Source organism: Protopterus annectens, chromosome 2.part1 (genome assembly GCF_019279795.1).
Source record: "Protopterus annectens isolate FY-2018-M chromosome 2.part1, PAN1.0, whole genome shotgun sequence".
In the NCBI taxonomy this organism is placed as follows: Eukaryota; Metazoa; Chordata; order Ceratodontiformes; family Protopteridae; genus Protopterus; species Protopterus annectens.
The window spans coordinates 871,512,179-871,529,844 of NC_056729.1; the positions used below are offsets into that span (position 1 = coordinate 871,512,179).

At 41.0% G+C, this 17,666-nt stretch overlaps 1 protein-coding gene across 1 annotated transcript in view; it reads right to left on the bottom strand.

Annotated features, from left to right (window-relative positions):
• GPM6A (glycoprotein M6A) overlaps nucleotides 1-1,882 on the bottom strand; it is a 1,151,487-nt gene extending 1,149,605 nt beyond the window's left edge. The window contains exon 1 of the mRNA XM_044062515.1: nucleotides 1,192-1,882. Within this exon, the coding sequence (XP_043918450.1) occupies nucleotides 1,192-1,228 (37 nt within the window). The 5' untranslated portion in view covers nucleotides 1,229-1,882. The remainder of the gene's footprint in view (nucleotides 1-1,191) is intronic.
• Between the last annotated feature and the right edge of the window lie 15,784 nt (nucleotides 1,883-17,666).

A 17,666-nucleotide genomic window follows, 5' to 3' on the forward strand; every position in this document is an offset into this window, starting at 1 on the left:
GATTATTGTAGGGATCTATGTCTTCAACACTACTGAATGAAGGAAAATATGTGTGAAGTAATACCACTAAGCATAGCTTAAGCATTTTAAAGTTGCACATACAAATTATGCACTGAAATCTTGGACTACTAAACACATTCTTCTATCTGAAGATATTCAACACCATCTTACTACTGAATGTAAGTTATTATATTCTCATTTACTGCAGATGTCTAAATCTGGATACATGCAATGCAAAATGTTGAATTAATGAAGGATAGAAGTTCTTTATGGTCAGAACTGTCAAAATTAATATTTCTACAGTTTAATACTAACCTACTTAATTCAATACATGCATACAAATTTGCTATTAATATTGCTGAATGCATGTTGAAAAAGTGGACCCATCTCCAAATACTATGACAGCACTCTCTCCCATATATGTGTGTGTTTGTGTGTATAACTAAAATTTTTTTTTTTTTTTAAGAACAGCGCAAACAGAAAAAACACAATTAATATGAGTGGTGGTAATCAAGTCACACATCACAGAAAATGCACAGCCAGACATTTCTTTTAAATATGTAATTACCCAATAGTAACAACATAATGTATTTTCAGCATCCACACAATTGTAGCAAAGCCAATGTATATTCACAGCAGAATTTGATAATTCTTAAAAGCAGACAGACATGCACTGCATTTCATTATCAATAAAAGACCCACCCCCTTTTCAACACAGCACAACCAGTGATCTACGCAACATTTAAAATACACTCACAGCCCCTACCGTTATACACCACAGTGGGGGGGGGGGGGCAGGCCACAGAAACAAATATACTCAATTGCGGTGCCTAGTTCGATGACAGATGGCAAAAATCAAGCTGTTACCTTTCCCTAGTGGCTAGCATACAATATGGATACGAATGGATTCCTCCTGATATATATCAGCCTCTTTGACTCCCCTGGCAAAGGTCACAACTCGAAATAAATAAAGACCAACAAAGGGGATACATCGTTGCAGTATACAAGAAGGAGATATGAACAGAAAGCATGCATAATAAATGATCCAAAGACTGAAAATGGCAAGGTCTAAACATAACAATGTTTTCATTTGATGTTACCATCGTTGTCAGATATTTGCTTCTTTTCCTAAAACACACGCAGAACTTGTAATAGCAACACAGAAAAGCAAGTGCAATGATGTCACAGTACCTTTTTGTGTTTGTCCCTCTTCCATATTCTCTTCCATGACTACTTGTGTTTGCTTGAAACTACACAGAATTTACAAAGCCTCAATTAGGTGTTGAAAAAACTGTTTTTCTTGGAAGCACCAACAGCCAAGATTCAGCAGAACGAGACCTCGGAGGTTATCCTGACTTCCTTTTCTTTGCTTGTGTGCTTGGAGACAGGCTGTCAAGTGTAATCTAATTCAAATTACTCTTCCGTGAAAATTATCAATTTTTCTTCTCAAAGCTGCCCATTGTGTCACTCTGCAAGCAACTATTCAAGATGACCAGCTCCACTCAATTTGAGGATGTATTAGAAGTGTTTCTTAGCAGCACAGACACTGTGTCATCTGCAGCTCTGCTTTTACATTTAAAGTAGGAAAATAAAACAACTACGAGTATTCTGCTCAGAATGATGTTTTAGATTGCAAACAGACTTTTGTATTTTGAACAGATGGAGGGGTGTCTTGATAACATACAGCAGACCACCAACCCATATTTCCCCCCCATCTCCTGTTCAAGTGGGAGAGCCCAGCTGCCTATGGGCTCTTAACACTAAGCTTATGATTTTCACTCCCTGGAACATCTCCTTGCTGACATCTGCGCTAATCCATTTGTCTTAAAATTCAATAGTGCAGACAAAATTAAACACCATGAGAATAATTTCATAAAACACCATAAAGCTGAATGTGGCCCACTAATAAAGGAGTGCTAATAACCGAGACAGCTGTCTCAAAGCAGGAAGCTAAGGAGTCTTTCCCTCACAGTCCCAGTGTATAATTTAATCAGTTTTCTTGCAGTACCTGTTGTTTTTCACATCTGAAAATGAATGTGCTCAATGTCATTTTGAATACAACTGAATTCTAATCTTGTAGCAGGAAAATAAACTGCAGAATCAATGAGAAGAAATTTATAAACCAGGTTATGAATCCAATGGGATTTTAAGGGCAACAGGGATGCTTAGAAAAGGCACACATTATGCAAATCATTAGTGGAATCTCACATTCCTGAAGGGGCTGTAGCTTAAAAAAAGTGGTAACAAATTGTATGCACTGACCTTTTAAGTGACGATGCAAAGAATCTGAATGTAAGTGCTCTGCTTTATGGAATATAGTCGCCCCATGCACATCTTGTAAGGGAAAGGGGAACAACAATGGTGAAATGAAAGCATTTTTCTACCGAGGACAAAATTGTGCGTTATTAAAAATCTACACAAAAGCCTTAATGCACAACCGCAAAAACAATTGCTTAGATTTTCAGGAAATGCAGAAGTCTGCTCAGTGCTCAGTTAAACATACTGAAACAGAAAGATGATAGAAGTCTGGAAATTAAGAACTAGCACATACATCATGTTTATGGAAAGGCATAAATTCAGTACAGTATCAAGCAGACTGTCAACATTGATAAATGCTGTCTTTTTGGAAGTTAAAGTACTCAGCACAGAAGAAAAGTCCATTTGTTTTGCTACAGGATTGTGTTTTTTTTTGTTTGTTTTTAAGGACACTAACGCATTATCTAGCCTACACTTATACGGGGACATCACTATTTCACAAGCACCCCTAAACAAAAAGTGCCATTTGTTTTTGTTGAGGGAGGCATGATGTTCAATTATGAGTAATGCAGAACTGGACTGGATTCTTCTACATTCTTCTGGTCAGGATAGTCAAGTTGGTATGGATATGGTATATCTCATGATTTATTTTATTCCAAGATATGAAATCTTTTGATGTTGCACAAGTACACAATTTCATGCATACAAGCACCAGTAATGGCAGGAATGTGTAACCGTAATCATCCAAAGCAAATTTTGAGAGAAAAATAACTAAGGACTCAAAAGACAATCATAAGGCCTTCTTTGGTTATAAAGAAACCTGGGAGGAAAGGATATGCTATGCTCAGAATTAATTAGAATGAAATGATGTATAGATTACTGATCCTACAGACATTGCCAATATACTGGCTGACAGGTTCAACTCTCCCCCCCCCCCAAAGAAAGAGATACCAAACGAATCAATTCATTCTACATCCCCAAACATCTCAAGGTGGCCAACAGGCCTCTCTCTCAAAAACCATAACCACCATGGGATGTGGTGATCCCGTGTGTCCTCCGTAATTTGACATCAGAATTAAACCACCAGTTAAACCCGCCTGCTTAACAGATGCCCTCTCTTTAGCGCACCCTGGGGTGGCACCCAGCCTGGCGACATCACTCTGCCCTCCCACTGTGCCCACCGACCACCCTGAAACTACTGCATTACCCGTTTATTTGCAAAGCCATATCTTATGGACAAAGCCATGGAGAGGATCATAATTCAGACAAATATAATTCATAGGGAATTTGCAGGACTTTGGATCACCTTGTTTTGGCTTGATCATGCCTTTTTAACTTGGTTTACTTTTTCGAAATATTTTTCGAAGGCCATTGATGAGGATTCAACCTGGCAAGGGCCTCCGATACAATACCCACTTGGGGCAAATTGAAAAAACCTCATATTTTAATACAGGTTTCATATTAAAAAGATGGGTTGCAAACAAACGCTACCAGTGAAAGAACCCATGGTCTGCAAACCAGCTGAGTGACAGAACCCACAGGGTCCAGAAGCCTGGAAGTGTCAGACTCAAAGCCCTGTCCCCCTCCGGTGGTGTCTGGCTCCCACTCTACAAGCAAACACAGGAGGGCGTAATTGATTTCATTTGCAGATGAACAACCAATGACAGCAAATGATGCAGATGACTGCAAACTGGCAGAGTCGAAGAAACACATCTCACAGATATCCTTCAGAAGAGTCTCTTGCCAACGACGGAAATGCTAAACCAGAAACAGCCAAATAAATTAAATGCCAAAAAAATACCTATCTAGCTCTCGATAGGTCACCTTACTACCATATAGGTGGCAACCACTGAGCACTGAAGGTAGAAGAAGGTGGACACCTGGGGACATAGCTTGACTCTAGCTTTTTATTGCAGTACATATTGTTGAAGTAGTTAGACCCCCTTCCACATCATCCTCATCACATCTATATCTACATCAAGGGAGTCACATATACTCACATCATCATATACTCATCACCACCACATCATGCAAAATTATTGAGTACAATGCTGGCACTCGAATGTATCTGACCCGCACTTGCAGCAGCTGAAAAGGCCAAAAAAGGCCCTCAAAAAAGGGAGCAGGGTCTCAAAAATCTGTCTTATGCTGCCCGACTGAAAGAACATTGCTCCATTCAGACCAGGCAGCTTGCCTGTAGGTGATACCTGTGCCTGACATACAAGGCCATGTCAAACCTAGATTGAGATCCCATGCTTCACACAAGGCGGAAGACAAGCTCAGAACCACAGGTGGCGAGACTTAAACCCTCATACCACGGTTATTAATAGACGTGCTGGCAAAGAGGGATATCACCCAAATCACCATGACACGGAACAAAAAAGGCCTTGTGGGAGTGGAGACCAGCACCCTGGGCTGTCCCAGATGAAAGAGGATTACCTCAGTGTCACACTGCTCGACAGGCACAGCAAAATAATGGGCAAGTTTGTGTCAAGCAGGGGCACTAAGCAGATTAAAAATATGGGGCTTCTCCTAACAAAGCCTTGGGCAGATAGCCTAGTATGAACCTATGAACCTATAATACTTTGCAAAGCCTACTTATTTTTTTTTTATTTATTTTTATTTATTCACTTTTAAGTAGTTGCATGACTTGATGAGTCCATTTGTCTGTAACACATCACTTCTTACATGTTCCACTTTTAGCCTGTCTGTCAACCCCTCAAACAAAGTTCACTTTCAACACTTAGGGATGCGAATTTAACTTTTGCCACCTTTAATGTAAGCAGCACAAAATATGCTTGAGCAAACAGGTTAGCATTTTATACGTGTACATTATTTTTTATGTACTAGATGGAAACATAGGTGTGTGCATACATATGTATGTGTACATATGGATCACTATGCTGTCAACATGACATTTGGTCAAAACAATTTGAGAATTAGTGTGTCATTTTGTTAAAGTGGATTTCCAAAATTTTCAATAGAGTGTGTGGGTTTGTGGATTAGAGTTAGAGTATGACCTTCAGCAGGAGGTTGATTTAGTGTTGTGCATGTGTGATTTTGCTTGTATTACACATTTGGAAGTCAAAAGGTATCAAAAACAGCTGCTCAAGGGGCTTCAATCTCTTTTGCAAGATTAACAGAGCACACTGGCGAGAGAGAGTTATGTATTACAGAGAATATCACTTCTGTGGATCCAGCTTCTTTTTCACATAAAGCAGAGTACTTCTGTTACTCGATTCAAATGTACTGTAGCTTAGACATATGGATGGGTAAACACATATTTACCCCTGGTTTAGCACCAATGGCTCTCATGAATAGGGGAAACATAGTAGTACCCAACAAATATTGCGCATCCAGTCTTTGGAGATTCATTTTGTAAAACATTAAGGTTCATAATTACCATGACAATGCAGGGTTAGGCCTCTTAAGATCCTTATAAATTAATAGCCAAGGAAGCTTGTATGAACCTAGGAAAACTTACCATAACTGGAGATGGTTGACTAGATCACTGTGGCAGTACTGCTGACAGATGGGACTTATCCAGCCAAAATACCTTATGTCTGCCCAGTATGCCAAAGCTAAGGAGATTCTTCTTCATGCACAGTACATCTGACCCAAGACCTAAGCTCAAGGGCTGTATGCAGGTAATTGAGGATTTTCACACACGTAGATTCCTAAGAGCGATCTTGTCACAGCAGGCATTGATGTTAGGTCTAAAGAGGATACTGAGACATGGTTTAAAACCATGGAGAGAGCCCCAGCAGAGCAAGGCTGTAATGCCTTCCACACATTTTGACTAGGTACTACAACTACTATATAAGCAGGGAGTAAAGGTATCTCAGTTTACAAAAAAAAAAAAATACCTCATGGCTGTTCAAACAGGATGATGTACTTCTCCATGTTCCAATTACTACAGGCAGAATTCCATACCACATTCCCCTCTATGATGCAGGAAACCAATAAAATATTTAAGCTTACCATCCAACCCAATATCATATTCATGGCATGACTTTACCCCACTATTAACAGAGAATCATAAACGACAACAAATGTGCAGGCACAGAGATTCCTGGACTTGGTAAACACAAACTCCCTGGGCCAGATTGTTAATACACTGATCAGCAGTACAAACATAATGAATCTGGTACTCACTAAAACAGGAGAGTGGTGCATACAGCCTTGTTTGATGTCCTCTCTGGTAAGGTCACAGCACAAATGGTCTCCATTGAAGTAGAGCAGTTCCTAAACATTCCAGGTTACTTTAAGGCTAACTTCTCAGTATAAAGGGATAGACTGGTACCATTGTAAGCCCCCTAAACCCTGAGAACAGTGCTGCTCTCTACATGGAACTGTTACAGAAACCTTATATAAGCATGTCAACATCTACATAGAGGCAGCTGTATCCACCAGGAATAAGTACAGAAATAATTAAAAAAACAAACCATCCCAGTGAAATCATAACATCAAGAGTCTATATAACAGAAGGAAGAAAATCATGGGAAAAAAATAGGAGGTGCAGCTCTCAAAAGTATAAATGCACTCTCAAACTAAGCAAACTCAGGAGGATATAGTCAATGTCAGATTTCAAGTAAATCTGATATCCTAGGCAAAGAACAAGGACAATGCTCAAGAGAGAACAAATGCTTTGTCCAGGTCAAGATAGACAATATGCACTGTTTTTACCTCATCCATTTCTTTGGTAGCCTTCTCAAAGAAGTCCAGCAGCCCTGCCCTTTATGAAACTGAACTGGGTTGGATCCAGTGAATGAAGACTTTTTTTGTCATTGTTCAATATTTTCATAACAATTCATTCCATGGCCTTGCATATGAGACTTGACAGGTTTATGGGTCTGAAGTTACCCATGTCTGTAGATGGACCACCCTTGTGCAGAGGGATGACAGTTGCAGTCCTCCATTCACCTGAAACAAAGCATGTCTGGATTCTACAGATAAATACTAATTCAAGTGATTCTGATAGGTCATGTTTCATTGCTGTTAAGGAGGCATCCTGGGATATTATCAAGGCACACTGATTACTAATGTAGTGTCCTTAGCCATGCAGACTGCACTGAGGACCTGTTTGTGAGATAGTGATTGTGGGAAGAGAGAAGGGATTAAATCTGTGCTAAATTTATTGGCCATTAAATTTGCTATATCTTCTGGCTCAGTGTAGGTGGCTCCATGTATAATTATTTACAATTATGATGTTGGCCTGAATGGAACACATTGCTGTGTATTGCCTTTTGAGGTTGTGGACATAGCTGAAGAAAGCCTTGTGATTGTCCATGGACTGTGAGGCTATTTCTACCTCAAGCTTAGCTTTGGTAGACTTGAGTTCTTTGTTTAGATCAAAGAGGGGGTTTTTAACCTTGCACTTCCTAATTTTTGTTATGCCTTTCTTTATTTTGTTATTTAGTCTGTTAATGCTGAGATTCCACCAGGATACTTTGTTTTTTTTTTGAGTCTGTCATGTGCTTTTTTCTAGTTAGGTACATCTGCCTTAAGCAGGCTGTTAACATGATTTACAGGGTTTTTGTGAACAATTCTGTACAGGCATCATGACTTCAGAGTTTGTGGGGGCTTGGAATTTTGACAGACTGTCACTTAATAATAAGAATATTGTCTTATAATAATTCCTTAAAGTACCAGATTTTGCTGGGGTCACAGATTTTATTTTTATTTTCTAAGGGGGAGAGGCAGCATTCTCCAATGTTTGTAAGGAGCAGGCCAAGGATCTCTGTGCCCTTAGTGGGTGTGCAGACTAGCTGGTCTAGGGTGTTTGTGTTAAGAAAATTCAGGAATGTCTGGGCCTGCATGTTTGTGATTGCGCACAATTCCCAGTTTGTAGTGGGATAGTTAACGTCAACAGTGTCACAAGTACATATATGCAAGAGCTATGTATGTCCTGGATCATAGAGGGGGACCTATATATTTCAAGGATATGGTATGGGTGTTTGTGTTTAGTAATTTGGATGTGGAGAAGCTTGTGTGCCTTACTGTCTGATGAGTCTTTAGGATGGTTTCTGATGAAAATGGAGGCACCTCTTTCTTTTGGTCTTTCCAATGCAGTAGCTGGTCAAAACATATGGAAATATCAGTAGCACAGCAAGGGTCAAGGTTGCAGTTGCCCCAAGCACAAAGTTTTAGGGGGGCACGATCTGGAAATGCAGCTCCTGCGTTTTTATTTCAGTACAGGCATTTCTAAATGACAGTTCGGTTCATAAATTAAAAGTACTACACCCTCACAAACTCCCCTTGAGTACCCTGTTCCCCACTGGCCCTTTTTTTCAATTATAAAGGAATTCCCAATACTATTCTAGCATGTCCAAAGGTCAGTTGTCAATCTCCTCTCCGGTCCAGCTGGTAAATCGGGGAATCTTGAGGCAATGTTACAACTGCCTCGTGTACAAAGACAACCCTCTCCTCCTCCCAACAAATTCCAACACATGTGAGAGATGCATCCATATAGCCAAACTGGAGGCTAAGTTCTCTCAACTCAGTACTGGTGCAACCGGTCAGGAGGAGAAGGAAACCACACTCACTACAATTCCAGTCTCACATAAACCTACCACGACAGCAAACCAAACACATAAACACACAAAAACATACTCGGAGGCTCTAAATAAAAATCTGCCTAAGCAGCAGAGACCTCCAAAGCAGACACCCAAGCAACCGCTACCCCAAAACAAAACACGTGCAACACATAGCTCACAAAGCCAGTGTGCGAACAGTCACAGCCCTTAAGGCTAAACAACACACCTGATACACTTGTAATAGGTGACTCTATCATCAGGCACACTGACGTCCCGCTCACCAGGCTGAACAAGGAGAAGGTCACGGTGAGCTGCCTGTCGGGCGCTAGGATCTGCCACATAACACAAGCACTCAGGTCACTCCAAGACAAGTACAAATATGACTCAGTCATTGTCCATGCTGGTGTGAATGACCTGAGACGCACTCCCTGGACTACATGAAAAGAGACATAGAGGAGCTCTCTGAGCATGTAGCCCAGGTTGGTATGACCCTGACCTTGAGTAGCATCTTACCCTCACCAAGAATGATGCCACAATATGAAGACAAGATGATCAATTTCAACAATTGGCTTAAGTACTGGTGTCATTCAAAGGGGATCCAATGCCTGTCAGCCTGGGATGACATGCTCAACAAGCCATGATGCTTCGCTAGGGACGGCTTGCACCTGTCACCCTGGGCTTTGGATATTTTCAAAGGCTCTTGCTACCCCATAGTGCCTTTTTAGGCAAGGCTCAAAAGACAAACCCACCTCCATAGGTATCACAAGGGATAAGAAACTAAGAGTAATGCTACTCAATGCCAGAAGTCTAAACCTCAAGATGCATGCACTCGAAACTCTCCTTAGCATGGAGAACATTGATATCTGTGCAGGAACAGAAACCTGGTTCAAGGCTCCCGAGAGCACCCCAGCACTACCAGGTTATACCTCATACCATGCTTTTCAGCCCCAAAACTTGGACCGAACCACAAAAGGAGGGGGAGTATCAATATTCGTCAAAGATACCCACACCTCCAGGTTGGTGGCAAAGCACGAAGCATCAAAGACTATCCATGTGCAACTAACAGTGGGTAAAACTGCCTTCCAGTTTATAGCCTGCTACAGACCACCCTCCCAAACCCAGGAGCCCCACTCGGCCTTCCTGAGAACACTGAAAAATATGAAGGTCTCTCCAAACACCATTATATTGGGTGACTTCAACTACCCAAACATAGACTGGGAGCATTACTCTAGCTCCAACACCCTAGCCCAAAGTTTCCTAGAATTTATAAACTCAAATGCTATGGAACAACTTGTTACCACTCCCACAAGAGGGAAAACATACTGGACCTGATCATCACCAACATGGGGACTCTATGCTCCAGACCAGAAGTGTATCCCTCACTGGTAAGATCAGACCATAAACTAATCTCACTGGATATTCACATCCCTACCCCACCTCCTGCCCAGAAAACCACAGTGAAAAACTTCTCTAAAGCAAATTTCACACTCCTCAAAACCGAGATGGAATCCTTCAAAGCCCCCGGGCCTGTGGAAAATATGGCCCAGACCGCAGAATCCTTTATAAATGCATTCTATGAACACCTTCAGGAATGCATGGATCATGCAATCCCAAATAAAACCAAGACCCAATCCTCCAAAGGCAGACGTCCTGTCTGGTGGACCCCAGTCATAAACAAACTATACACTAGAAGGAGGAAGCTACTAAATGATAGAGCAAAATCCCAAAAAGGGAAGGCATCTCTGATTAGTATTAGCAAAAAACTACGGGCACTCATAAAATCATCTAAGGCCAGCTTCGAGAGAAAAATTGCACAGGACGCTAAGGATAATCACAAGGCTTTCTTTAGTTATGTTAGGAACCTGGGTGGGAATTCCCAGATATGCTCAGAATTAGTCCAAAATGACAAAAAATACACCGAACCCACAGACATTGCCAACATCATAGCTGACAGGTTCAGCGCAATCTTCTCCCCACCAAAAGGGTAAATATCTATCCCAGCAGAGTGCTGCCCCCCTGACATCTTAGATGCTCAGGTAAGAGCTGCCCTCCCCAAAGCAAAAAACACAGCATCAATGGGACCAGACAGTGTCCCGGGCTGCGTTCTACATGAACTCCAAGAAGAGCTAAACCCAAACATAAAACTACTGTTCAATCTCAGCCTTACTACAGGATATGTACCCAAAGAGTGGCGTACAGCAACAGTGGTCCCTCTCCACAAAGGTGGTGCCTCAACGGATCCTGGAAACTATCGCCCCATAAGCCTGACTAGCTTGGTCTGCAAAGCTATGGAAAGGATCATCATGGACCTCATAAATAAAGATATTGGGGACCTACAGACACTGGATCCTACCCAGTTTGGCTTTGTTAAGGGCAGATCTTGCTTCTTAAATCTGGTTGATTTCTTTGAAACAGTCACCAAGGCCATTGATGAGGGGAAGGTGGTCCACACAGCCTACCTGGACCTCACAAAAGTCTTCGATACAATACCCCACTCGGGCATTATAGATGAGCTCACCAGCTTAAATATAAACCCCTATGTCACTAGATGGGCTGCAAACTGGCTCAAGGACAGAACCCACATGGTTAGAATTGCTGGAGCCATGTCAGACTCCAAACCAGTTACAAGTGGCATCCCACAAGGCTCAGTCCTGGGACCGCTCTTGTTCGATATATATTTCTCGGAGGTACAGGCCAACATGGAAGGACTGTGGTTGACCAAGTTCGCAGATGACTGCAAACTGGGAGCCATAATAGACTCTCCAGCCGACACAAGCATCCTCCAAAAGGGCCTCATAGAAACAGACAACTGGTGCCAGAGCCATGGCTTCAAGCTAAACGCCAAAAAGTGTATAGTCATCCCCTTTGGCAAAAACAAAGTGCCCACAAATTTACAGAAGAAGTAATTCGGGACCTGGGGACCCAAGTTGATAGTCTCTCATTTGACAACCACGTGGCCAAAGTGGTTAGAAAAACATTTTATATAGCCCACCTAATCATGAAGGGATTCACATCTAGATCAGGGGAGGTCATCGTGCCTCTTTACTCATCCCTCATCAGGCCCATAATTGAGTACAATGCCCCTTTTGGGATGTACCTTACCAGACACCTGCAGCAACTGGAAAGACCCCAAAAGTACCTCACCAAGAGGATCAAAGGGCTCAAACAGATGCCATATGCTGCCCGGTTAAAGAAACTCTAGCTCTACTTAGTGGCATACCACCTGTTCAGGGGCGATCTGTGCCTGACGTATAAAGCCATGTCCAACCCGGAATTAATGGACATGCTGCACCTCAGAAAATCCAAATCCCATTGAGCTACGTGCTCGAGAGACTTGAACCTCAGCACTGAAATAAATAGGACATGCTGGAGGGACAGATTCATAACCCAGAGGCTCCCTTCACTCTGGAATAAAATCCCAGTCCAGGTTAGGCAGAGTCCCTCATTGACTCTCTTCAAGAGGAATCTTGATGAGTGGATGGGAGATCGTAGGTTTAACCCGGGTATCACTTCTGTGTCACTGTTAGACACAGGCACAGTATACTAACCTCGAAAAAGGGCATAGCAAAATTAATTTAAAATGGGTGGCAAAAGCCAAACACATTCTGGCTAGGCTTATAAATGCCCTAGGGCAGATAGCCTAGTATGAACCTATGAACCTAAGTGCTTTGTGTGGGATAAGCTGTAGCAATCAGTCTGCTGTCTACTAAAGTTAGAAAAAATAAATTTGTTTTGGTTTGTTTTACTTTGCTCTTTGGATGAGGGTAAGGTAGGGGACCCAGAGTAATTGAGTGCATCTTTTTCTTTCGTTTCCAATGAAGAGCCTGGAAAGGAGGGACTGAGATGTGTATCCAGATATCTGCTTACAGCAACTGCACAACAGATTGGCTTTTGCTCTTCCAATAAAGAGGTGGGGCAGGAGGGAGGGGGTATGCATCTGGCTACTTGATTAGCATGCCAGTACAAAGACACAGGCTTTTTGTGTTTGTTTGCTCTTCAAATGAAGAGCTGGGGAGGAGGTGAGCTAGTACAGAGAGCAACCACTGGTGCTGTAGAAGACAGCTATGCCTTTGGAAGGCATTGTAGCCAAGCACTGCTGGGGTACTCTCTGCAGCTCCAAAGCACGGTCTCATTAACTGCACACATCTCTACATTCTCCAGGGTAAGGACAGCTTGCAGGGAGGGGAGTTCCTTATTTAGACTCCTGGCATTGAGCAGTAGTATCTTCAGATTTTTTGAGTTGGTTTTGCTATATTGGCATGTTCAGCAGATGAGCAAGTCCATCCTGTGGGGGTAATATATGGTGACCTCCCCTGGTTAACTGAAAAGGAAAAGGGAGGACTAATGCTGCCTGGGCCAAGAGGGGTCCACCATGAGAAATTTTGATTGAAAGCCATACAGGAACTTCCTTTTTCATGGAAAGAAGAAGGTGTCCATTTGTCCAGGCTTCCTTGCATGGGTTCCTTGAACAAAACTTTCTGGGCTGATGTTTCAGATTGCAGGTAAAAACATCTATGTCTAGGGTTTCCAACTGGTGGAAAATCTGTGGAAAGTCTCTCTGTTTCACTTTTGTTTGTGAGAGTCTTTCATTGTTCTTCTCTGCTAATATGCCGGAATGCAGACTGCCAGAAGGAAAATATCATGTTGAATAGCAATTGCTATCATTACTGGTCTGCACCTGTGGTAAAATCGTGTGCCCCCTTGTGTACCACAAGACAGTGGTATTGTCTGCCAGAACCTGAAGTGTTGTTGGGGAAGAAAGGTGGTGGAGACACAGAAAAGCAAGGATCAGTGCTTTTATTTATGTTTATATGTTCTCTTCTCTCTCTCTTTTTTTTTTTTTTTTTTTTTTGTGAATACCCTGCACCTTGACAGCTTTTGAGCAAGCACCATAGACCCTTACTCGTGCATCTGTGAAGATGTATTCCTGGATTTGTCCTGATCTAAATGATCCATCAACACAATTATTACTTCACAAAGGGCAAGAGAGGAATAAGAAATGGCAGGGGATGACAGTGCTGTATCCAAACAGATTTTAGGCACCAATGAATTTTCCTCATGTGTAGTCTGGCAAATAAATAATCTAAATGGTGGATGCCATATTCCACGGCTCTCAGAATCTCTCTTGCCAAGGTTAAAGAGAAGTTTGTCATGGATAGAAAGTATTCTGTTAAGAAGTAAATCTTGTCTAAAGGAAGAAATGCCATCATAAGGGATGTGTTGATATGACAATCTAGAACAGCAGAGAATGAGAGAGAAGAATGGACTTGCTAAAAGTCAGAATGAAACATAGGTTTTGGACACAATTTCAAATGCTGATGAATTTTGTGGAGGGAAGTTGCTTGAATGAGAATGTAATCTGAATGGGGGTGTATACAGATACATGGGGGCTAGGAAAAATTATGACAAGGACCACACATTGTCAGTACTCTGAGCAATGAAAAGCCTAAAATGCAAAGCATTAAACAAAGTGTAATCTCAAAGCACAGAATCTTAAAGTTAATTTGAAGATGACAAATTCAAAGGTGAGTATCTCTGCAGTCCAAGGTAGCCAAAAAGCTTTTAAAAAAATAATGGAAGTTGATTTTGGAGTGTTATCTTTCTAATGCCAGTCAGGCTTTTTTGTTGCAGGTGATGGAGACTCAGGAGATACAGAAGATTAAAGGAAGGTGTCTTCCAAAGTTTCTTTCCAGTACAGGAGGGACAGTAGAAAGTATGCAAGCTTCCTTATGTAAAAAAAAAAAAGCTAGAGTATCTATTTTGAGAATCAGAGAACTGTTTTCTCTTCCAATTAAAATCATCTACTGTATTGTGTCTCTAAGAGTTTCTCTTGGGAAGAATTAGATGATAAGGTATTATCCAGTCAGACTTGAGTGCACCTGACAAGAATAGTCCAAGAGCTCAGAATCTGGCTCAAAGGAAGGATTTGAAAAAGCTGCGAGAAAACTCCTGCCCATCTCTTGAATGTCTTTGGTAACAGCTGCAGAAGGAAAATAATGGGGTTTAGGTTTTTGCTTTTTCTTCTTCTTTGGGAATGTTAAAGATACCATATGGAAAGGACCCAACCCCATACATACATCCATCAAAGAACCATGGAGGTCCTCTTGTACTAGAATCTGAGGAACCTCATCACATCCTTTAGAAATCACAAGCCTGGGTTCCATGTTTGAGGCCTTAGTCACAGTCTTGAGTTGTTGGATTGCAAGTGTCATAAGGCTGTCCCTTGTCAGCCACTAATGGGGTCACAACAGTGTGAACAGACCCAGAGGTCAGGCAGTCTGTGGGTTTATTAATAACATCAGAGACATTTTCCTTCTGCTTTTTAGTATTTCTTTCTGGCTGTGAAGGGACTTCTAAGGCAAACATTTTCAACAGCATAGTGGTGCATGCTACAGCTTTCAATTGTTTGTTTTCCATGCACATTTTTAAAAAAGATAGATGACTTCTCAAGGTTTTTGGGACAAAAGCCTGACACATGGAACAATCCATGACATTTTGTTTGGGTCCTAGGCATGGAGTATGTCTATCCTTATACAAAATCTGCATACCCCAGTGGCATTTCCCTCTTTTAGATTACATGAACAACTATTCAATGACAGAAGTATAAAAAAAATAGGAAGGGTCCTTAATGAAGTATTTAACTTTCCCTCACAAAGACAAGTGGATCCTTTTGTACATCTGATAGACAAAGTCTAGATTCCTAGACTGGTGGCAAGGAAGTTACATGGATTTGCATACTCATATGTCTCTTAAGTACCAGCATGCTACCCTCAAGCTTATTTCTAATGTTGGACATTTAGTGCATGAAGAACCTCCCATGCTTTGGCACAATGGCTGGCCATATGGTATACTTCGCATGATGTTCCATCTGTCATCACTATTGTAACAGTGACATAATGACGAATATCAAATGATTTTTTTTTTTTGAGATTTTCTCAACTAAAAAAACAAAAAACAAAAACAATTATGCTTGAATGAATAGTGTTACTGGAAGGGAAACTGTTTTCAGCAAGGTAATGTGTATGGTTGGTATTTGGGGCAGCAGCAGGGTTATGGTAAGCACACGAGCAATGTAGTACATTAAGCAGCTTTGCTCCAACCCTACAAATTACCTTACCAAACCCATATCCGTAACACTATCACTGCACAAGACATTCATGTACACGTCACATACAGCTATGCACGCACACCATTAATACTGTCACTTCAGCTAGCCTCTACTTCAACCCTAACCCACAAACAGGAACAAATCCAGCAAAACACTCACTAAGTAGCTACCTGGCACCCAATTCTAGGATGGCATTACCAAAAAAAGCAAAAGAAAAATTGTTTCCCATCCTGTTCCACACACGCATCTTAGCTCCAATTTTACCTTTTAAATCTGGGTCGACTGCTCCAATTTGATGTGCATCCTCTTTGACATCTTCCATTTCATTAGCTCAAATGTACAGTCAGTAAGGGAGAAAGAGACTTCCAGGAGCTTGGCAGAGTCAAAACGGACCAGCACCAGTCAAGCTTGCAATCTAACACTAGGGCCAGTATCATTACCAAACATTGCTGAAAGCTAATAATCTGGCACTGGTGCTGACATTTTGGGAAAGCTGGTAATGCGCATGGCTAAAGATGATGATGTGTTTACTGCGGATCTGGAAGGAACTATGTAGTGCATGTCTGAGCATAGAACTGCATGCTGGTATTGATCAACTTCTCATCAGTCTGCAGTTTCTCAGAACATCCCTGATTTTGACTCTTATTTTTGCCTTCACTTGTAATTTTCCTGGTAAATCACTGAAGATTATTTACAGTCAATCAATAATATCAGTTAAAGTTTTATAGTTCATATTGGTCAGGGAATGCATGTTGATGAAAAGTCTGTTCTATTAACAAACGTGAATTAGATTTCCACAATTTTGCAGAACATCTTTGATATTGCCAAATGTTTTTGGCATTCCTCATAATGTTTTTGATTTTCTGGTAAATGCCTGAGCATTACAGTCAGTCAGTAATGTCAGTCATTAGAGTTTCATAGTTCTTATTTTTCAGAAAATACATGTAGATAATGCAATGAGAGTGCTTCAGGTCAAAGAATGAATACTGTTCACCAAAACTACTTTCACCAAAAATGGAGTTTGTCATTTCCTCCACTGTTGTGTGACCTCAGAGTTGGTGTGTGTATGTATGTGTGTGTATATATATATATATATATATATATATATATATATATATATATAAATATGGATATATATTAAAAAAAATCTGTCTGAGGGCTGTGGGGGAGCTTGCCACTCAGCAAAAAAAAATTACTAATGTTCACCAAAGGTAGTTTAAGTGAGCTGTTATCGATCTATTTATTTTCAATGAAACTACCTACATAGCTTCCTGGGAACTTTTTCTGGATTACAGTCATTAAATACTAACAGGTATATCAGCCAGACTTTGCATCTTTCAGAAAATTCTTACTAATTTATCAACATTCTAAGGACACAACAGAAATATTACAATCAATTCCTGATTTGGGGTATATGTCTCTGATTCTTGAGCTGAGAAGTTAAGAGGGCAGGATGAGAAGATGCAGTGGTTACACTCACACAGCTGGATCATGGTCAAATGGTGCCCAAGGCAGGCTAATGAGCCAGGGGACCACTAGCCATACCAATATCCCCATTAATTTGCTATATTTACAAAGTTACCATAAAATACCATTTTGATTTAATTTAAATCTTTTATTTTTAATTTTACAGCAAAAACATTGACAACCACTTGGGTAAAAAAAAAACATAAAAAAGACTTGTATTGAAAAAGAGACTAGCATGAGCAAATGTAAACTTCTCTTCCCTTGAAATTCACATTTATTTAAATTTCAACTGGTAAGCC